Source organism: Nuphar pumila, chromosome 7, assembly GCF_984573655.1.
Source record: "Nuphar pumila chromosome 7, dmNupPumi1.hap1.1, whole genome shotgun sequence".
NCBI lineage: Eukaryota > Viridiplantae > Streptophyta > Magnoliopsida > Nymphaeales > Nymphaeaceae > Nuphar > Nuphar pumila.
This window is the reverse complement of record NC_143255.1, coordinates 3,788,491-3,812,337: the sequence shown is the minus strand read 5'-3', so window position 1 is coordinate 3,812,337 and position 23,847 is coordinate 3,788,491. Positions and strand designations below refer to the sequence as shown.

Here is a 23,847-nt window from a genome sequence, read left to right as displayed (position 1 = left end):
TTGGACGTTGCAGGTTCAAAACCCAATGGTATAGTTGAATAACTGGTATGGCTCTGCCTAACCCCAGCATGACTTTAAAAAAAAGAAATGGCATATAGGCAAGACTGCAATATTCTCCAAGAGTAGGGGTATTTTTGAAACAAAATTCTCCAACTTAAGCTTTTTGAGTTTTGGGGCCACCTATCATTTGGTCTGAAAATGCTCTGATCTAAAGCCAAATTTGCCTAATTGTCATCTTCTACATTTTAGTAACGTCCTTTTTCTTTTTCTTTTATTGAAAACGAGAAATTGTGGTGCTGGTGAGGAACTTCAAAGTTCTGGATAAATCCTGGTGTATCCGATGCGATTTTGTTGAACGGAAGGCGTCCGTTATTTCCTTTCTGGATTTGAGTTATCTTTTTTTTTTGTTTGTTTCCTCTCTGATACGTTTCTCGTGAAAACGACGCCTTCGCATTTACTCCCCGCCTTTATCGTTCGTTAAATCCTTCGAAGATATCCCTGTTCTCTCCTTTTTGTGCGGTCTCTCCTCTGCCACCTTCGTTATTCGCGTTGTTGGTGGTCGTTTTTCGATTTCTTCCTTCGTTTCTTATGCGCTGAGCGAATGGGTTTTGTAGGTTCTGCGAGGTGCACGTTTTCTTCGTCGTTTTCATGGTGATCGTCCTGGTGCGTTTTCAGAATTCGTTCGGGAAATATTGTTGCTTTTCCTTTGGTGGGCGTTTTTGGGCGATTTTGATGGTCTCTAATTGGAAATTTCGATTCAGGGAGCGGTGAAATCTTGTGGGTGTTTGGGTTTTGGGCGATTTCCGGTCGGAATTAGGTTTTTTTCGGTGGTTTCTTTGATGGGTAGGTGAGAAGTTGAGGATTTGATGCAATGTCGCCGATTGGATTGGCTGTCGATTCGAGAAATTTCTGAGAGGAGCGTTTGTGGTTTCCGTTTCTGGGCAAGAGAATGCTGTCCACGATGGCTCCGTCGGCTCACCGGAGCTCGTTGGAGGAAATGCTGGACTCCATAAGGCGCCGGGACGAGCGACCGAAGGATATCCCGCCAGCATTGCCGGTCAGGCCGACTTCGAAGGGAAGGTTGCCCTCTTTAGTTCAGGCCAGAAGATCGTTGCCAATCGATTGTAAGATTCCTAATTCGAAAGAGCGTTCCTGCGGTTGTGTTTCGAAATCAAAGAGCTCGAATCATGAGAAAACAGAGACCTCCAGTGGCAACGCCGATTCGAAATCGAAGAGCTCAAATGGTACGAAAACGCGCCCCGGATTGAAGAAACCCGATTGGATTGGCGAGTTGAACATTCGTGCCGTCGATAATGAGAAAAAGTTGGGTGGTCGTCATAGCAGGAAAGGGTCGAATGTTAGCTTGCCGGAACAACCTGGGATTGAATCTCCCTATATCAAGCCTGTTGAGAGGGAGGACGGTGCAGAGAGATTGGACGAGAGCTCTCGTGGTTTTGATGCTGGAGGAGATTCAGTATCACCGTTTCCTGCTGAGTGGGATGCTGATGGTGGTTATGTTCTGAAGAAGGTATGGCTCTTCTTGCTTTTCCTTCTGGCTTCTACATTCTATAAATTATATACGTGCAATTTGCTCGTGCCTACTTGTTCTATCAAAGTTGTGGTTTGATTTAATGATTTGCTGCCATGAAGTTGGAAAAGTTAGATTATTCACAGCTTAGTTCATCTTACGGTAGCTTTGATTAATACGTGCCAAGAACATTCTGTTGATAGCGTGGTTGCGGAGATGCCGAATGACACAGTTAGCCTTTCATTAGAGTGATTTTCCAAATTATGATGATACCGTTGCGTTTGCCTTTTGAAAAATGAAAACAAGAAATTGTCCATTTAATTAGCGATCAGCTGTCATTTGAGTAGCAACAGAAGGGAAACACTGAAATTACTCGTGTAGTTAGTAATCAGCTGTCTTTTTAGCAGCAACTTATAAGATGCTTTTGTGGTGTTTATAATGGAAGGGTAGCATGTTCTCATTTGTCATGGAAAAGTAGGGGGATTTGATTGCAAAGTTGACAAATCACATTTAACTTCGTTGCATCTTGATGGATACCTTGCGGAAAAGATGCAGTTTTTATTCTTATGAAGCATTGCACATTATATGTGATCGTCATAAACCCATGTGTGTTAATTGCGAGTACATTTTGGTAAGAGGCTATAGTTGAGGCTTTAGAAGCTTACACCTTTAATGCCTCACGAATTTGCCTGCCACAAAGGCTTAAGAATCTTTAGTGAGGTCTATGCGGCTATGCCCTCTTACTTAAAAGAGGCTTAAGCCTCTACATGTGGCCTACACTTCTATGAAAAGACTTAAGCCTCTTAAAATGAGTTTCTCATTACATATCATATAATCTAGTTACTTTCTAAAAATTTCTTTTCACTTGAAAATAAAGCTTTTTGAAAAATGAAAATTCTCATTTTAAGCACAAACATGGGAGGAACAAAAAAGAGCTTTGCATATTAATCTTTAAATAAAGAAAGTAGACATCTATTTGAGTGGACAACTCTTGAAAACGTTCTCAACTCCCATTCTATAAGAAAATTGGTTAGAGTGAAGCAAATAAGCAAAAGCATAAACCTAACAATTATCAATTTCATTCCAAGTACTATTGCAAAGAATAGAATTTCTTAGCATTTCCACCATGATTATATAAAACTGTGTAGCCATTTAGTTCTATGACATATATAATAAAAAATAAAAAATTCCAAAATAAGATAAAAAATAAGTAAATACAAAAGATGTAAAAATGATACATAACAAAGTGTTTGCTCCATGTTTTTATACTATTAACCATGTTCTTGTAGGATTGATTTTACAAATTTTATAAAAATTCACTAATCATGGGTTAGAGTTCCATGTAGAAATCCTTCTCAAACTGAATAAATGGAAGCAATTCAGTTTTCTACTAGTATTTGTTTTTTCAAAACATTAAGGAATGATAATCTGATATAGGTTTTGTGGCTATTCACATCTATTTTTATTTATCTGTATTTTATGGGAAAAAACAATCTTTAATATTTTAAAAATTAATAATATTTGTAAACTTCATGCCTCAAAATGATTTTGAGGCTTATGCCTTGGTGTGCCTAAAGGCTTATTCCTTGTTTATATTTTCCAAGAATACTTGACCCCTGAAAAACCTTTGAAGATTATAAGCTAACAAACAAATGATTTATACAGAAAAACTGGTGATTCTCTGAGCTTTTGACAAATCCATCCTCCAAAGTTGTTGTTATGAATTGGTTTGAGTTTTAGTGCCTTGGTTTTTGTTGTTGATACCTCTGCTACTCAGCGTGGATTCTTTTTCTTTTTCTTTCAGAACTTGCGTGTCTGGTGCCGTCTTGCAGATGGCCAGTGGGAGCTAGGAAAAATACAATCTACAACAGATGGAGATGCTATAGTGCTGCTTTTAGATGGCAGAGTAAGATGGTCCACTCATATGTTTTTTCCCTAATCCACATCTGCCTAGGCTGAATAGCTTAAGCTAAGAATATTCACCCTTTTGCTCTTTGTTTTCCATAATTTCAATTTTAGACAGCAAACGTGAAAAAGGAAAACCTGTTGCCTGCAAATCCAGATATCTTGGAGGGCACAGATGATCTCATACAGTTGAGCTACCTGAATGAGCCTTCAGTTCTTCACAACCTTCAGCACAGATATTCTCAGGACATGATATATGTAAGTTTAAAGAAATGATGTCCTGTCATTTGAACTGGCAACGAATTTTATTTCCTGTTTGCTTTGCAGACTAGAGCTGGACCTGTGTTGGTTGCAATCAACCCCTTCAAGGAAATATCACTTTATGGCAGTGAATATGTTTCAGCTTGTCGGCAGAAACTTATGGACAGTCCTCATGTATATGCGATATCAGATAATGCCTTCAAGGAGATGATGCGAGGTAAAAGTGCTGATTCATATTGAAAGAAGTTGCAGCATTTTGCATGTAATGTTGGTCTATTTTGTTCAATTTCTATTGCTGTTATGGATGCATGCTCGTTGTCAAAACATTTATTTATTTATTTATTTTTGGCATTCTGCAGATGGAGTGAACCAATCAATCATTATAAGGTAAGTTAAATACCAACATTTCCTTTTGAAGCTCTGTCACATGGACAGTCCATTTTTTATTTCGTGCTTGTGCTAGACATATATTATATCAGGCACAACCTTGGTCAATCGCAGAAGACTTATCAGAAGGGACTCCTTACTACCTGTCATGCAAGCTTAATGTTCATCTAACTTTCAACATGTAATATTTCTAGTTACAGGCAGGAAGGACTAAACATTGAACACTTCTAGGTTTAATGATCTAATAAAAGCTTAGCAGATATTAATGATTTAATGTCATGTTCAAGCTTTAGATTGTCATAGTAGCCTTCTTTTCTTGTGCCAAAAATATCAATAGCTTAGCCTATCTTTTAAACAATTTTGCTCAGTAGAGGTGATGCTTTAAAGTTTAAACAGTTTCCTAATAGAGATGATACCGTGCAATTGTTCTTGCTGTTTGGTTAAACTTCCACAACATGTATATAGATTCTGCCACGTGGCTCATTCACAAATACCAGTATTTTTTAGATTTTCTCTAGATTTGTCTTCGGCAATTTCTCATAACAAGAAAACTAGTTTTTATATTCTCCAAACAAGTAATTTTTTTCTCATCAAAGAATGTGTCTTCATTCCTTTTTCAAGTATAGAGCTACTGTTGACATCAAGTTTTCACATGCCACTTCTATTGGATAAGGTGGCTCTATTTGAATTTGTTTCTTTTTCAACTCTCGCATGCTTTGAAAATTTCAGCTCTGTTCTTGGGTTTGAAGTATACCAGGGGCCTATTCCTGACCATCAGGAAAAATGGGAAAAAGGTTCATAGTTCATACTTCCTAGTATCTAAAATTTGAAGTTTCTTACTATACCAGTTAATCATATAATCATCACAATTTTTTGTTGATTTGCTAATTTATGACTATAGCAATTGATCACGTAATCATATAATCATAAATGTCGTCATCATGAATCCTTATTCTAACTACCAGTTAATCATATAATGTTTATTGGAATTGAGTATTGTCATTACTATGAAAAGCTACAAGGTACCACTTTCTCAATAGACACATATACCTAACTACTGTGGTGACAGTTCATGGTTTTCCAAAATTTTCTAGGGGCAAAAAATTGTCTATTTATAAATTTCTACTCAAGGTCATGGTATCTATAGTATATAAGTACATAATTCATCCGTGTATCTGAGAACATTTGCATTCATGTATTCATATAGGTATGAATAGTGTTTGTTCATTACTTTGTCGTTTTGCTCTGCCTTTTACCTTTTTTCTTGCAAAAAAATTTTGCTTGACAGTGGTGAAAGCGGAGCTGGGAAAACGGAAACTGCAAAGATAGCAATGCAATACTTGGCTGCACTTGGAGGTGGAAGTGGGGTAGAGTATGAAGTTTTGGAGACAAACCCTATATTGGAAGCTTTTGGTAATGCCAAAACTTCAAGAAATGACAACTCTAGCCGATTTGTGAGTACACTTTGCTCTAGTTTTTAAGCTTTTCCTGAAGAAACTTGTCAATTTCATTTCATAAACTTTATGAATAATGAAAATATGGACTGACTTTGTTTATTTGTTTTTTGTTCTATCACTCATAGGGAAAACTCATTGAAATTCATTTTAGTTCAACTGGAAAAATCTGTGGTGCCAAGATTCAGACTTGTAAGCATGCTTTGAACTCATTAGTTTGTCAAATACAAAAGCCCATTTTCATAGATAAGTGATCAATTTCTTAAAATTCTACTGTTTATATCTGACATTTTGTTTTCTTTTCTTGGTGCTCTCAAACTTATACTCACATGTTTGAAGTTTTGCTGGAAAAGGTAACCTTTTATGCATCTCTTTTGTCATTGAAAATTTTCGCTCATGAATTTTAGTAACAAATTATCTTTTCCAGTCTAGAGTAGTCCGACGACCAAAGGGAGAGCGGTCATATCACATCTTTTATCAACTTTGTGCTGGTGCTCCTGTCTCCCTTAAAGGTTATTCTCATGTGTTTGCAACTTTTCTCAAGAGATTTACTGTGTTTTTTTAACCTGTTAAGTGAATATTAAGTTAAATCCTGTGTTTAACTGTTTCTTTGTCATTGGTTTGAAGCATGGTACGATCATTAGAATGAATCAGGCATTTGAAGGAGGATGCCATGTGTTTTCGAGCATTTATGCTCCAAGAAAACATTCATGAAAGAAATATATCATGCATGTTCTGTGGAATAAAAGTTGCTAATTCATGAACTTAATGTGTTTGAAGACTTCAGTTTGAACTTTGAAAAAAAAATGACCCTTAGTTGACTGAAACAGATGATTTTGCTTCCTGACAATTTTGTGGGGATGGGAAATGAACCGAGTAGCTTATGGTTTGGCTTGGTTCGACTCGTCCAGGAATCGTTCATGATCGACTGTAGATGGAGAGCTGAGCCTTGAACTGCTTGTTTGGCATATTAAAGTCGAGTACAAGAAAAGGGTGTTCATCTTGTCTTGGCTCGTATATGCTTGTAAAAAAGGAATATATATATATATATATATATATATATATATATATATATATATATATATGAGAAATAAGTTACAAAAAGTGGTTTTGGAAGGGTGGTCAGATGTGATGGCTTGTGTGTTCAAATCATAGTGTTGGCATGTCTTTGAAAAAGTGGCAATTTTTTTTTCTTTTTACACGAGTCAGCTCGTACTCAGTTGCTTGACTTGGGCTTGGCTCGAGCTCAAGCTTGGCTCACCTAGACCCGAGCCCGAGACTGTGCTGGGTCCACTGGTAAACTAGCCAAAGCCCGAACAAGCTGTGTTCATTCGGCTCATTTACCAGCCCTAAAATTCTGCATGTAAAAGTTCTCTGTTATATTATATCATATTTTTATTTTGGGAAAGTTCCATTTAGGGGCCAAACTTTTGCAATAATTCCAAATATGGGCCTCATGTTTCTGAAATTCCAAATGTGGGACAAAGTTTTCCTGACAACAGTCAAATAGGGACCTCAGGTCAATATCTATCATCTGTTAAATTATGTATATATAAATATATATATACTTATACTTATATATATATATACATTCGTATATATATATAAGTATATATACGTATATATGTATATATACATAATAATATAGCTTTTTCCTGTTTTGTATAAACCAAAAACCCGATAGGGGTGTTTTGGTAATTCCACATGTACTTTTTTGTTTTTTACCTTTTTCCCTTTTTCCCCTTTTCCTTTTTATTTTTTCTGTTTTTCTTTTTGGAATCATAAAGGGGCCCCACCTATCTAGTCGTTGGGGCCCAACAGTCATATTTATGACCGTTGGGGCTCCCAACGACTAGAAGGGAGCCCCCTTCTCCTTTAATGCTTTCCTCCTCTATAAAAAGAGGAGGTTCCCCCTTGTAAATGTATGGGTTTTACACCCTTCTCTTCCTTTCTTCAATAATATCCAACTTATGACTTTAAGTCATTTTCTATATTTGAGAGTTTTGTGTGTGCACATTTGGTGTTTGTGTTCGTGGCTCTAGTGATCACTCTTAAAGAGTGACTTTTGCTCTATTGGTGCTTCCGCCTCTTTTCATTACATCATCTTGGAAAACGTGATTCCTTTTTGGTTTCTTGTGTTGTCCCTTGAGAAATGAAAAGTACTCATTCATCCCCATAAAAAAAGAAAATTTAAACAGTTTGAACTCTTAATGATAAAGGTCATTGTTGATTTGGCTTGTGATTTAACCTGAGTTGAAGAACAAAAATAAATGCTGGCCCTTATTTGACATTTTCTAGGAAAATAGAGGCCCATATTTGGAATTTCAGAAATGTGTGGCCCATATTTGGAATTAAGGGCAAAAGCTTGGCCCCTAAATGGGTTTTTTCCTTTTATTTTTGGCTTTTGTTGAGAAACCATTTGAGATATAACAAAGCAAGTTAGAAAAACCTTAGTCCAGTTTTGTACAGATGATAAGGGTAAGTCCACTTAATATCTTGCATTTCTGGTGCTTACAACATCCCTGACTAGGTTTTCTTATCAGAAAAATGAAGAATCTTTAACTGCAGCATTTATACAGCTTCAACAAGTCAGATCTGGGTCATATCTGTTAAGATTGTGCTTCTAATATCTATATCTATATATATATATATATGTATGTCCATATGTATGTTAACCAAGGGTATTTTGATCATTTTGCTTTGTAATAGAAGTCAACCCATTAGGAGCTAACTATACCCTTTATTCTATTTTTTGTTTTTTTACCTTTTCGTTTTTATGTCAGTGATTGGGAAAGCTCCAACTAGCTGTTGGAGCTGCTCCTAACGGTCATAAATGTGACTAGCTAGTTGGGCTGCTCTCTATCTCATCCTCTTGTTATAAATAAGGGTTCTCTCCTTGTATATTTTTCATGCTTTCTCAAGCATTTTGCAATACAAAAGCTTTATTTTTATTTTCTTGGCCCTTGTGTGGGTGATTTGGATTGATCCAGTGTTGTGAAAAGCGTTGAGGCGTAGCAAGGTGCTCGACCAAAATCTGAGGCGAGGCGTAAAGCGTAAGCCTAAAAAAAAACTATAAAAAATATCTAAAATTATAAATAAATAAAAAATTCTTTATTGATGAAACAACAACTAACAAGAAATAAAAAATCTCAAATAAATACTGAAAAAACATGAGATTAACATGTAAAAAAAATAACATTAATGCAACAGCTGAATCTATGTAAGTATGTTAAAACATGAGCATTCGTTAAATAAAAAATTAACATTAACAATGAAATGCATATTAGCATTAACAATATCAAATGTATAATTTCTTATGTGAAGGCATTATCGGTTAATGGAGATGACATGTCAACATAATTAATATTAGCATTAACAACTTGATTTATGTAAGTATCTAAGAAATAAAACATGAGCATTTATTAAATAAAAAATTAATATTAGCATTAACAAGATGAGGAATTTCTTCTTCTTCTAAAATTATAAATAAAAAATAATTTATTGTTGAAGCAACAACTAACAAGAAATAAAAAATCTCAAACAAATACTGACAAAATACGGGATCAACATGTAAAAATAACATTAATGCAACGACTTGATCTATGTAAGTATCTAAGAAATAAAACATGAGCATTCATTAAATAAAAAAATAACATTAGCATTAAAAAGATGGTTTTTTTTCTTCTTCTAAAATTATAAATAAATAAAAAATTCTTTATTGATGAAACAACAACTAACAAAAAATAAAAAATCTTAAACAAATACTGAAAAATTATGAGAATACAACAACAACAACAACTACGCCTTCATCCCAAAACAATTGGGGTCAGCGATATGAACCAAAAAAGAAATTCATTTTGGGTCTTCCACATGAATCCTTTTCCTCCAATCATTTCTATCCAACGCCATGTCCTCGGTGAGGTTCAAAGCATTCATATCCTTTCCTATCATCTCCATCCAAGTCTTCCTAGGCCTACCCCTACCTCTTTTAACTAATATATTTTCCCATTTCTCCAACCTTATAACTGGAGCATCATTAGGCCTTCGCCGAATATGTCCAAACCACCGTAAACGATTCTCTCGCATCTTATTCTCAATGGGTGCAACACCTACCTTCTTACGTATCTCTTCGTTCCGAATCTTATCTTTTATTGTATTTCCACACATCCATCTAAGCATCCGCATCTCAGCTACACTCATTTTTTGAATATGATGTCTCTTGGCAGCCCAACATTCCGTACCATATAGTAAAGCGGGTCTAATAGTCGTCCTATAAAACTTTCCCTTCAACCGCAATGGCATTCTACGATCGCACAGCACTCCAGTAGCACTTTTCCATTTCATCCACCCAACCTTTATCCTATGATTTACATCTCCATCAATTTCTCCATACTTTTGAATGATGGATCCCAAATATTTGAAATAATCATTCACCGGTATATCTTGCTCACCAAGCTTCACTACACTCCCATCACTACTTCGTTGCTTACTAAACCGACATTCCATATATTCAGTCTTACTCTTACTCAACTTAAAACCTCTAGCTTCCAATGTCTGTCTCCATAATTCTAACTTAGCATTAACCCCAGCTCTAGACTCATCAATCAAAACAATATCATCAGCAAACAACATACACCACGGTACATTTTCTTGAATTGATCTCGTAAGCTCATCCATCACTATCGCAAATAGGAAAGGGCTTAAAGCAGATCCTTGATGTAACCCAACCGTTATCGGAAAATTGGTTGTCACCCCTCCACAAGTGCGGACATTGGTTACTACTCCTTCATACATATCTTTAATTATACTAATGTACTTGAGAGAAACACCTTTCTTCATCATTGTCCACCAGAGAACGTCCCTAGGTACTCTATCGTATGCCTTCTCTAAATCAATAAAAACCATATGCAAATCTTTGTTCCTCTCTCTATATCTTTTAATAAGTTGTCTAAGAAGATGTATAGCTTCCATAGTTGATCTTCCAGGCATAAAACCAAATTGATTCTCCGATATCATGACAACCGTCCTCAACCTAGACTCAATCACCCTCTCCCAAAGTTTCATAGTATGACTCATGAGTTTTATACCACGATAGTTTGTGCAATCTTGTATATCACCCTTATTCTTATATAAAGGCACCAAAGTACTCTTCCTCCACTCATTAGGCATCTTATTTGTTCGCCAAATCAAGTTAAAAAGATTTGTCAACCATTCTAAACCTTTCTCTCCCAAGCATTTCCAAGCCTCGATAGGTATACCATCTGGGCCAACTGCCCTTCTTGACTTCATTTTCTTCAAAGCCTCTGCAATTTCTTTCTTTTGAATCTTGCGCATGAAGTCACGATTTATCTCATGAAAAGGAATGGAGAAGTCTCCAAGATCTTGAGCATGACTATCATTAAATAGCTTATCAAAATAATCTTTCCATCTCTCCTTAATCTCCTCATCTTTGACTAAAACCCTTTGCGTTTCATCTTTGATACATCTAACCATACCCAAATCCTTCGATTTCCTATCTCTCATCTTTGCAAGCCTATAAATATCCTTCTCGCCTTCTTTGGTATCCAACTTGTCATAAACCTCCTTATATACCTTAGCCCTCGCGTTTCGAACAACTTTTTTAGCTTCCTTCTTTGCTATCATATACTTCTCCAAATTCTCATTATCACGACTCTTACTTAGATTTCTATAACACTCTCTTTTAACCTTAATAGCTAATTTGACATCCTCGTTCCACCATGATGTATCCTTACCTAGTGGTGCACCGCCTTTAGACTCACCCAATACCTCCTTAGCTACTTTTCTCATACCACCCGCTATCTTATTCCACATTGATTCTGAATCCTCCTCGAGACACCAATCAACTTCCTTAACTACCTGCTCTACAAACATTCCTTGTTTAGCTCCTTTCAGTGCCCACCACTTAATTCTAGGATCTATCCTATGTCTATCCCTTTTGCGGCATTGTCTAATTCTAAGATCTAAAATTAAGACTCTATGTTGTGTAGCTACACTTTCTCCTGGTATAACCTTACAATCGATGCAACAACCCCTATCTCTCTTTCTAAGTAGGAAAAAATCTATCTGACTCGTATTAACCCCACTTTTAAATGTTACTAGGTGAGACTCCCTCTTCCTAAACCAAGTGTTTGCTAAGATCATATCATAGGACAAACAAAAATCTAAAATCCTTTCTCCACTTTCATTTCTTTCTTCTATACCATAGCCTCCATGGATATTCTCAAATCCATCCCTACTAATGCCTACATGTCCATTAAGGTCACCGCCGATGAAAAGCTTTTCTCCATAAGATGTCTCTTGTACTACTCCATCTAAATCTTCCCAAAATTGATGCTTAATGGAATCATCTAAACCTACTTGAGGTGCATAAACACTAATAATATTAATAATATCCGTACCTAATACTAATTTAATAAGTAAAATTCTATCACCCTTCCTACGGACCTCAACTACATTATCTATAAACTGACGACTCATAACAATCCCTACTTCATTCCTATTCCTATTTATTCCTGTATACCAAATCTTATATCCCCAAGGTTCTATCACTTTAGCTTTCTCACCTACCCATTTGGTCTCTTGAAGACATAAAATATCAATATTTCTCCTACACATAACATCTACTAACTCTACCAACTTACCAGTTAAAGACCCTATATTCCAAGTGGCTAACCTAATTTTATGGTCTTGGACTAACTTCTTTACCCCCACCCGTCCAACAAAGTGAGGGAACCCTTGCCTATTTGACACCACACCCGGGCGCCGGTGTGACGCGTCGCTTCTGGGCGACGACCTAGCAACCCTTGCACATTTATCACTGCCTCCGGGCCTAGAGAGTACAACGCGTCGCTCAGTAGGGAACGCCCCAACGAAATTCTCATATTGGTTCATTTTCATAGGATATGACAAAGTTTTTATGCTGGCTGTCACAGGCCTACCGCAACCCTCCTCCTTTATCCGGGCTTGGGACCGGCAGTGTATAACTACACAGGCGGAGTTTGAAAAATTATGAGAATAACATGTAAAAATAACATTAATGCAACAACTTGATCTGTGTAAGTATCTAAGAAATAAAACATGAACATTCATTAAATAAAAAATTAACATTAGCATTAACAAGATGAAGAATTTCTTCTTCTTCTTCTAAAATTATGTAAGTATCCGAGAAATAAAACATGAGCATTCATTAAATAAAAATTAACATTAGCATTAACAAGATGAGAAACTTATTCTTCTTGAGGCACGCCTCGAGGAGTATGAGGCGCACGAGGCGCATGCCTCAAGGCGTATGAGGCGCATGAGGCGTATGCCTCAAGGCGTATGAGGCGCACGAGGCGTACACCTCAAGGCATATGAGGCGCACGCCTCAGGATCTTTACGCCTTGTACTTGCACCTCAAGGCAGAAAGGCCCTCGCCTTGAGGCGAGGCGCGCTTTGTTGGAGTCGGTTGTGTTCCTGGCAGAGAGAGAGAGAGTAATTGTAAAGCCCTAATCCCTTCTTAAAGGAATTGGTTAATAAAAAATTACAAAAGTACTCCATCTATTTCCCATTAATTACGTACTACTACCCAAACTAAACAGATATTCTCTTTTTCCTTTTTAACACCCCCCCTCAAGCTGGAGCATATATATCTATCATGCTCAACTTGTCACAACATCTAAGGAAGCCCACACTAGAAAGAGGTTTAGTAAACACATCAGCAACTTGATCCTCTGAAGCAACATGGCATGTAGAGATTTGTCCTGTCTCTACTAGATCTCTTATGTAGTGACAATCAACTTCAATGTGTTTCGTCCTCTCGTGAAACAGTGGATTATTTGCAATATAGGTGGCTGCTTTGTTATCACATCTCATCACCATTGGCGTTGAGGTTTGTACATGTAGATCTCTGAGAACTGATCTAACCCATATCATTTCGGCTGCAGTTTGAGCCATGACTCTATATTCTGACTCAACACTCGATTGAGCTACTACGGTCTGTTTTTTGCTTCTCCGGCTTATTAAGTTTTTGCCTATAAACACACAAAACCCCCTGGTGGACTTTCTATCACTAATGTCTCCTGCATAGTCAGCATCCGAATAAGCAACAATATCAAGAGAAGTGCTTGATTTGTATAGTAGTCCTTTACCTGGAGAAGACTTCAAGTACCTGAGAATCATCATTGCAGCCTGCCAATGTACTTGGGTTGGTTTATCCATGAACTGGCTGATATTACTCACGGCTAGGGAAATATCTGGTCTTGTCACTATAACATACAAGAGTTTACCAACCAGCGACCTGAAACTTCTACTGTCAACGGGTTCTGCATCTTCAAACATGTGAAGTTTAGGATCCATTGGAATGTTGGCAGGTTTGGCTCCTCACATTCCTGTTTTCCGTAACAAATCAAGTACATACTTCCTCTGTGATAGGACTAACCCTTCACGGTTTCGAGCCACCTCTATACCCAAGAAGTATCTAAGAGGACCAAGATCTTTGGTACCAAAGTGCTTCTGTAGATGAGCTTTGTTATCTGAGATATCTTTGTTATTGCTTTCGGTGAGTATAATATCATCCACGTACACAACCCCCGTGGGAGTTTTCTTAACAAATAATGAGTGATTTGATGCCGGCCTGTTAAAACCAAATGCAGACACACTCTCAAACAACTTCTGAAACCACGCACGCGGACTTTGCTTTAGACCATATATCGCTTTCTTTAACTTGCACACCTGGTAACACTCCCCTTGAACCTCGAAACCCGAAGGTTGTTGCATATACACAGTCTCAGACAAATCACCATACAAAAAGACATTCTTCATATCCAACTGGCATAGGCTCCATCCATTATGGACAACCACTGATATGACCAGCCGAATAGTGTCAAGGCATGCCACAAGAGAAAAGGTTTCAAAGAAGGCTTTGTACCGTTCAAGTGTGCCATCTGAATTGTACTTAATGGTGTAGACCCACTTACACCCAACAATATCTACGTCAACAGGTGGAGCAACCAATTCCCAGGTATTCCGTAAAGCTAAGGCATCCATCTCATCTTGCATAGCAGCCTTCCATTTGGAGTCTAAGACTACCTGCTTGTGATTCAGTGGTAGAGATTCAACAGATAGAGCTATGATGAACTTCTTCACGTGACTCCCAAGTCTCGCATCTATAACAAACTTAGAAATGGGATGTAAAGTGCATTGCCTTTTACCTTTCCTGATAGCAATTGGCAAATTATCATCCACAATAGAAGCTTCAGTCGTGGCTGAATGACTCACTTCTGAGGAAGAAGGTAGTGTAGGTTCTGATTCCAGAGGAGATCTACGAGCATATACCAGAGGGGGGTCATGATACCGTGAATGAGTGTGAGAGGTAGGAAATCTTGCAGGAATTGACTCCAAAGGAAGAGGGGGTATAGGTAATGGCATAGCATCACCCTGATCACATAGTAATCTGGAGGCAGTACTTGAAAAAAAAGGAATGGACTAAAAAAAAGATACATCTGCACTGACATACTCTCTACGAGCGACGAGATCATAACATTGATACCCTTTTTCATTTTTTGGATAACCCACAAAAATACACTTTATGGATTGAGCCGATAGTTTGTCTCGATAAGGCCCTAGTTTATGAACAAAACAAACACACCCAAACACCTTGGGAGAGATCAAGAAAAGAGGTGTATTGGGATATAAGATTTTCACAGGAATCTGTTCTCCCAATGAGGATGACGGCATGCGATTGATAAGGTAGCAAGCTGTAAGAATGACATCTCCCCAATATAAAGGAGGCATACATGATTGTAACATAAGACTACGAGCAACATCTAGGAGGTGTCTATGCTTCCTTTTAGCTACTCCATTTTGTTGGGAGGTATGGGCACAAGTCGTTTGAGGTCGAATGCCACGATTCTTATAAAACAATAGTAACTCATTGGTTTTAAACTCGAGAGCATTGTCAGTGCGAATGATCTTGACAAGAGAATCAAATTGAGTGTTTATTCAATAATGAGAGACATAAGAATAGAAGGAACTTTCGATCTGTCTTTTATTAAAAATGCCCATGATAATCTGGAAAAATCATCGACAATGACTAAATAATGACACTGGGACCTACTGGGAACTCTACTAGGTCCCTGCACATCCACGTGAAGAAGATCAAATAATCTTTGACTAGATGAATTCTGACTTGAAGGAAACGAACTCTTGTGGTGTTTACCCAACTGACAGGCTTCACACTGGAATGAGGCAGAAGGCGAAATTTGTGAAAGAATTCTACGAAGTTTTGGCAACGACACATGACCAAGACGAAGGTGCCATTGATAAGAACTGGTGGACGACTCAGACACGGTATGCGCGACTCCCAGTGGTTGATGAAGATAGTAGACACCTCCTTCTTCATAGCCTCCACCAATCCTCTTTCCCGTCAGCAAATCCTGGAACATACAACACAAAGGATAAAAAATCACTCTACAATTGTGCTCTTTTGCAATACGACTAACTGACAATAAATTTTGAAGAAAAGAAGGAGCATGAAGCACATCTGTCAGCTGAAGTGACAGCGAGATTGAAATATTTCCTTGTCCCACAATGGGAGATGAACTCCCATCGACAAGGACAACCTTGTGATGATCACACATGGGGTCTATCTTAGAAAATTTTTGTGAGGACCCACGTAGGTGTCTAGAGGCACTTGAATCAATAATCCATCTACTACCTTGGTGATTCAATCCTTCACCTGCTGAGTAGGCAACATCAACAATGAGAGTAACTGTGTTCGAACTAGGACGGTGAGACATCAATTCTTCATAATTTGCATGACTAAGAGTGACCGAGTCATTGGAGGAGCCAGTGGGAATCTCCATGTCAAGCTTCACAATTTGAGCCTTGGACACATTTTGTGTCTGAGAAGAAGAAGGGGGTCTACCATTTTTATCCCAACACCCGTCCTCCAGCTTCAAGGAGAAGAGATGTCTAAAGCCATCACCAAATATGAGAAAAAATATAAATATTGAAGGATGGGTCATTCTAAGATAATTGGATGACTCATCAATAGTGTTGACATAAAAAATGCTCTAGCTTAGCAACATTTTATTTTGCTAGTGATGCATGAAAGTATCTTAAAGATATGTATAATCTCAAAGATATAGCTCACATATGTAATGTGCAAAATAAAGTGAGAACTATGACCCAAAGAGAGATGAGCATTAAGGAATATTACAATGCTCTCTCTCTTTTTTCGGATGGATGGACTCTTCTAGAGCCAAAGTGACATTGCCCTCAAGATGTAGAATTTTGTGAAAAACAAATTAGACAGAACACTTCTACCAATTTGTTAATGGGCTTAGACCCAAATTTGAAGAGACCAAATTTGAATTTTTTGAAGAATTAACTATGGAGGAGAATACATTAAAAAACCATCATCTTCAAAAAAGGAAGAATTCATGAAATCACACAAGGGATTATAATCCCCCTCACTTTGTAAGAAGTAATGATAATGAAAAAAAAATCAATGATTATGAAAAGAGCCAAAACAACGAAAGAGGCGATCATGAATATAAGAAGAGTGGCAAACTAATATGCTATCATTGTTATGAGTCTGTTCATATCAAACCTTTTTGTCGTAAAAGAAGGAAAGAAGATTAAAAGAGATGATAAGAAGGTAGCTTCGATGAGACCATCTCTTGAAAGAAATGGTATAGATGACTCAAAATGCATCAACTCATTATCCTTTGCACAACTCATGGAGGCACTACAAACAATGTTCAAGAATCAAGCCTTTTCCTTCTCGGGTGCGGCCGTATCCACATACATTGACCCTGGTAAGAGTTTTTGGATTCTTGTTTATGGTTCTTCTTTTCGTATGACCCCAAATGAGTCCACTTATCCGAATGCCGTACTAACTCAAATGATTCTTATGTTTCAACAACCGATGAAACTTTTTTAAAAGATCAAAGGTTTTGGGTATTTACAAAAACATCAAACATTTTTTGTACCAAATATTAGAGTACTTTGTTTTAATTTCTTACAAGTTATAAAGAAAGAGATTTTATTTGCAAAGATTGCATCATTGGTAAAATGAATTATTTACCTTTTAGGCCTAGTCATTTAATATTAAAGAACCCATTTGAGTTGGCACATTCAGATGTATGGGGACCGACTTCGGTTATATCTAAAAGAAGAATATCTTATTATGTTGTTTTTGTGGATGATTATAGTAGATACTCTTGGATATATTTTCTTAAACACAAATTCAAAGTATTTGATTGTTTTTAAAAAAATTATTGTTATACAAAGACTCAATTTAAAACCAATATTAAAATCTTTAGAACTGATTCTAGAAGAGAATACATTAAAAAACCATCATCTTCAAAAAAGGAAGAATTCATGAAATCACACAAGGGCTTATAATCCCCCTCACTTTGTAAGAAGTAATGATAATGAAAAAAATTTCAATGATTATGAAAGGAGCCAAAACAACGAAAGAGGCGATCATGAATATAAGAAGAGTGACAAACTAATATGCTATCATTGTTATGAGTCGGTTCATATCAAACCTTTTTGTCGTAAAAGAAGGAAAGAAGATTAAAAGAGATGATAAGAAGGTAGCTTCGATGAGACCATCTCTTGAAAGAAATGGTATAGATGACTCAAAATGCATCAACTCATTATCCTTTGCACAACTCATGGAGGCACTACAAACAATGTTCAAGAATCAAGTTTTTTCCTTCTCGGGTGCGGCCGTATCCACATACATTGACCCTGGTAAGAGTTTTTGGATTCTTGTTTATGGTTCTTCTTTTCGTATGACCCCAAATGAGTCCACTTATCCGAATGCCGTACTAACTCAAATGATTCTTATGTTTCAACAACCGATGAAACTTTTTTAAAAGATCAAAGGTTTTGGGTATTTACAAAAACATCAAACATTTTTTGTACCAAATATTAGAGTACTTTGTTTTAATTTCTTACAAGTTATAAAGAAAGAGATTTTATTTGCAAAGATTGCATCATTGGTAAAATGAATTATTTACCTTTTAGGCCTAGTCATTTAATATTAAAGAACCCATTTGAGTTGGCACATTCAGATGTATGGGGACCGACTTCGGTTATATCTAAAAGAAGAATATCTTATTATGTTGTTTTTGTGGATGATTATAGTAGATACTCTTGGATATATTTTCTTAAACACAAATTCAAAGTATTTGATTGTTTTTAAAAAAATTATTGTTATACAAAGACTCAATTTAAAACCAATATTAAAATCTTTAGAACCGATTCTAGAAGAGAATTTGTATCAAAGGATTTTAAAAATTATCTTGACTTACACGGGATTATTCATAAAAAATCATATTCTTATACTCTCCAACAAAATGGACTAGCCGAAAAAAAACATAGACATATAGACAAATGATTGAAGTTTTATCTTATCTTTCAATTACTCGTTCTGATATTTCTCATGATATTGATTTCGTTAATCAATTTCAGCATACTCTCACTACAGTACATATGAGTGATGTAATGATAATTATTAGATATATTAGAAATTTTATTAATTATGAGTTATTTCTTTCATTATCTTTCTCATTAGAAAGTATTGCATGTTGTGATTCTGATTGAGGAGGGGATGTGAATGATAGACGCTCAACCATTGGTTATTGTGTTTTTTTAGGCGATTCTCTAATTTCATGGAGATGCAAGAAACAACAGAAGAGGTCACTCTCTTCTACTAAAGTAGAGTACCGTGCCGTGATGGCAACTACATCTGAATTAGTATGGTTGAGACAATTGCTAGAAGACTTGGGAGTTTACATTGTAGAACCCTCGAAATTATGTTGTGACAACAAGAGTGAAGTATATATTGCAAGCAATCATATGTTCCATGAAAGGACCAAATACATTGAAATGAATTACCACTACATTCGTGAGCAATTTCTAAAAAAGACCATCACGTTGACATATATACCATCTGAGTATCAAGTAGTGGAGTTCTTCATTAAAGCATGCCTGTCACTTAGATTTCACTTCCTACTTGGCAAACTCTCATTTTTTTACACTGTGAGTTTGAAGGGAGGTGTTAAGATTGTGCTTTTAATATATATATATATATATATATATGTATGTATGTATGTCCATATGTATGTTAACCGAAATACCCACCCGGGGTATTTTGGTCATTTTGATTTGTAATAGAAGTCAACCCATTAGGGGCTGACTATACCTTTTATTTTATGTTTTGTTTTTTTATCTTTTTTTTTATGTCACTGATTGGGACCGCTCCAACTAGCTGTTGGAGTTGTTCCCAACAGTCACATTTAACGGCCACAATGTAACCATTTGGAGAAGTCCAATAGCTAGTTGGGCTGCTCCCTATCTCATCCTCTTGTTATAAATAGGGGTTCTCCCCTTGCATATTTTTTATGCTTTCTCAAGCATTGTGCAATACAAAATCTTTATTTTATTCTCTTGGCCCTTGTATGGGTGGTTTGGATTGATCCATAAGTGATTCTTTTGTGGGTTGGTTGTGTTCTTGTAAGCTCATAAGAGACTTGTTTGCTTTTGTTCTTATTTCATTACAATATCAGGGCCTCGATGTATGATATATGGGTTGTGGTCTGGATAGTATATGTTCTTGATTGAATCTGAATCCAAAACGTAACATAGTCAAACTCAAGTCAAGTTCTTGATAGTGGTTGGGTTAAAACCATAGTCACAAATATCAGTATTGGCTATATCCCGGTGAGGCTATTTCTTGCGATATTATAGGTTTGGTGATAAATATCAGGGCTTAAAAAATTAAAAAATAACAAAAGAAAAGTAAGAAAAATATCATGTTTGGACAAAAAAATTTAAATAATAAAATAAATAAATAAATAATCTAAAAGAAAGAAGAAAAACATATTTAAAATATAAAAAATAAATAAAACAGTAAAACTAATTGATAATATCGTGATAATATCATGAGAATATTGTGATATTCTCGTGGTAATATTGCGAGATTATCAAATTGGCGATATTTTCAAAATATCATGATATTTTACCTATATTATTGTTTGATGAATTTACAGCGATAATATCATGATATTTTGAAAATATCACCGATATGTGTGATTATTGTTAAAAGTTAAAACACAGCTTCAGCATGACCCATTGACTGCCCTATATGTTTTCAGTGCCACATGATGGGTTGCAACTCAAGGCATATGGTGCATTTCATGGTTTTGCTCCAGTAGTTCCCTTTTGACTGAGAAGGGCCTGTGTCAATATTCTCTTCTAAAAACAGATTACTTTCTTGAGAAGGGCCTGCATCAAGATTCTCTTGTAAAACCAGATTTTTTTACCTTTTCCTGAAACTTGGACTGTAAAAAGGCTACATTTGACTGTATTCTGCATTTTCTTCTCTTTTTTTCTGGTGGTTATAGTCAGTAAGTACACTTTCACATTTCATAGTTTTATTATTTCCTTTTAGAAGTTTGCTTTGTTTATTAATTACTATTTTATGATGGAACTATTCGGTGACGAGAGATAAAGTGAGTTAAAAGAATGGCGTCTAAAATACTAAGAGCTGGCATACAAGAGGATTTGCCACAAGCACATTTAGTATTCACTCTAAGTATGTTTGCTCTACTACTATCTCAAGGACTGTACTGTAAAAGCTGGCTTATTCCATATCCTGCAGTCTTATTCTAGTGGTATAGGGTAGGGTTTCTTCAACTATTATGAATATTTCCATCATGACGTCCATGTGACTTTTATGTGCAAGCCAGTCAAATTCATTTACCATCTTTCACTTAGGGCTTCAATATAAAAACTGCTTTTATTTGAAATGATCATTGGTTTATTGGTTTAAACTTAAATACAAGGGCTGCTGCTTGCCAGTTTAACATTGTTGTTACCTTGTTCAGGTGGTGGGTGAGCAACTATCATTAACTTTACGTTACTGATGTCAATTTGCATTCTTTCATCACTCGGCTTTGTTTAAAAGCACATATTATTGTATATTATTTTTTGATGTCATAATCAGGCCACCTGATAGAATTGAACATATATACTACTGATATCGATTGAAGGAATACCTTTCCTTTTCAGAGAGGTTGAATCTCAAAGCAGCCTGTGAGTATAATTATCTGAACCAGAGTGATTGCTTGACAATTCATGATGTTGATGATGCTAAGCGGTTTCGTATGCTGCTAGTAAGTTTATGTTTCATCTAAAACTTACTTGGACATAGTATCATCAAACAACGGATTTCTTCCTTGCATCCATTTGTGAACATTTAACCTTTTTATGTGGCCAGGATGCTTTAAATGTAGTCCAAATATCCAAAGATGACCAAGAGAATGCATTTGCAATGCTAGCTGCAGTGCTGTGGCTTGGGAACATATCATTTGCAGTGATTGATAATGAAAATCATGTGGAGGTTGTGGATGATGAAGGTAAATTCTATGTAAAGTTGATTTGCCTCATATTTTAGTAATTATCATAGTGCTCGATAATTCTTGTGGTCCTTCTATTAAAATTTTAAAACTTTTCTTCTGATATATTTTACTCTTAAAAACAAAACTTCTATTTTGTCCTGTTCCCACAAGATCTGTTTCAACTTTCAACTTAGCTGTTTATCATAGTGCTTGATAATTCTTGTGGTTCTACTATTTAAATATTGGCAGTCTATGGAAAAAATTATTTTGTTCCTTTTCTCTCATGCACACCCAACACAAACACACTTACAAGCACACACACACATAGAGACGACTTGGATATCCTGCTAAATCTTCCTAACTAATCAAAGATTCTCCAGGCATAGTCAAACACAACTGTCAATAGATCTGATTAGGCCATTAACTGCTTTATTGACGAATCCAAATTCTGCATCAGCTACCAGATGTGAACTTCAGAAAAAAGTCACTGAAATAAGTTCATTTATTGTTCCAACATATTGCTCAATATTAGAGGCGTTAACTTATGTATTGAAAACATGATGCAAACAGCTTATCATGAGCAGTGAGTTGGGGTAGATACCTTAGTGGATAAATCTGCTGTAATTGGCAATTCTGCTGTCTTAAGTTGGCCTTTCTTTTGTTTCATTTTTTTTATTGTCTCAGGTTTATCAAGTGCTGCAAAATTGGTAGGGTGCAAGGTTGAGGACCTCATGTTAGTACTGTCGACTCGTAAAATGCGAGCTGGCAATGATAATATAGTGCAAAAGCTAACAATGTCACAGGTTAGAAAAATATGAATTTATGATTCTCCTTTCTCTTTTTTGCCTGCTCTCTTCTTTTTCCTTTTATCTGAACTAAATACATGAACTCTTATCACACTTTCCTTGCTTTGTGCTTCTACTTTCTGGATGAAGGCCACCGACACTAGGGATGCATTGGCAAAATCAATCTATGCTAGCTTATTTGAATGGCTGGTAGAACAAATTAATAAGTCACTTGAAGTGGGCAAACGGCGTACTGGGAGATCGATAAGTATATTAGATATCTACGGCTTCGAGTCATTTCATGTATGTGGTTTTCTATTATAGTTTCAAGATAATTCTAAGTTCAAAATACATGAGATTTTGTTTTAACAATTTTACTTGATATCCAGAAAAATAGCTTTGAACAATTTTGTATAAATTATGCAAATGAAAGGCTGCAGCAGCACTTCAATCGTCATCTATTTAAGCTTGAACAGGAGGTGAGTTTTGATTGTCAAGTCTTTCATATTTCACCAAAGTTCATGACCTTCACGCTTAGGAGGTTTCATTTGTCTCTCAATGTTGACATGGCACAATGGTTATTGATCTAATGAGGTTCAGCCATATTAACTACAATCCTGGCTGTATTACACATATGCCATGCAAATGATGAAGTAATGTAAATTGGGCATCTACATCTAATAAGTATGCAACTAGTTAGATTGAGAAAACACTGTGCTAAGGTTACAAGTTATAACTAGCTTTGTACTTTGGGATGATGGCTGTGATTACTGCATGTTAGTAGACTCAAAACCCGATGTTCAACTGTACAACCAGAAGTTGCCAGGTATCAGTAGAAAAGTCTAAAAGCCTAGAGATTTAATATTAATCATAATGAGGAAATTGTCAGTAAAACACTTGACGAGTGATACCATATGAAAGGCATGTCAATAATTGCTTTTGCATGACCAAGGCTCCTATAAGGCTATATCACATGGATGCGGCAAAAAGGATGAGGATACAGCATTTTTGTGGAATTCTTTGTTAAGAATTGTGTCAAGAAGACAGCAGACAAGAGTGAATTGGAGAATACCTTGGCATAACTATTAAGTCTTTATAAGAATTGTGCA

The 23,847-nt window shown here is 36.2% G+C and overlaps 1 protein-coding gene across 1 annotated transcript in view; it reads left to right on the top strand.

The window, feature by feature from the left end:
• The first annotated feature begins 462 nt into the window (after positions 1 to 462).
• The window catches only part of LOC149830899 (myosin-1-like), a 45,206-nt gene continuing 21,821 nt past the window's right edge, over positions 463 to 23,847 (top strand). The window contains exons 1-13 of the mRNA XM_090013536.1: positions 463 to 1,528; positions 3,333 to 3,434; positions 3,548 to 3,691; positions 3,761 to 3,911; positions 4,054 to 4,081; positions 5,370 to 5,535; positions 5,664 to 5,727; positions 5,943 to 6,047; positions 21,625 to 21,728; positions 21,833 to 21,971; positions 22,638 to 22,756; positions 22,889 to 23,041; positions 23,128 to 23,217. Of these exons, the coding sequence (XP_089869662.1) occupies positions 950 to 1,528; positions 3,333 to 3,434; positions 3,548 to 3,691; positions 3,761 to 3,911; positions 4,054 to 4,081; positions 5,370 to 5,535; positions 5,664 to 5,727; positions 5,943 to 6,047; positions 21,625 to 21,728; positions 21,833 to 21,971; positions 22,638 to 22,756; positions 22,889 to 23,041; positions 23,128 to 23,217 (1,944 nt within the window). The 5' untranslated portion in view covers positions 463 to 949. The remainder of the gene's footprint in view (positions 1,529 to 3,332; positions 3,435 to 3,547; positions 3,692 to 3,760; positions 3,912 to 4,053; positions 4,082 to 5,369; positions 5,536 to 5,663; positions 5,728 to 5,942; positions 6,048 to 21,624; positions 21,729 to 21,832; positions 21,972 to 22,637; positions 22,757 to 22,888; positions 23,042 to 23,127; positions 23,218 to 23,847) is intronic.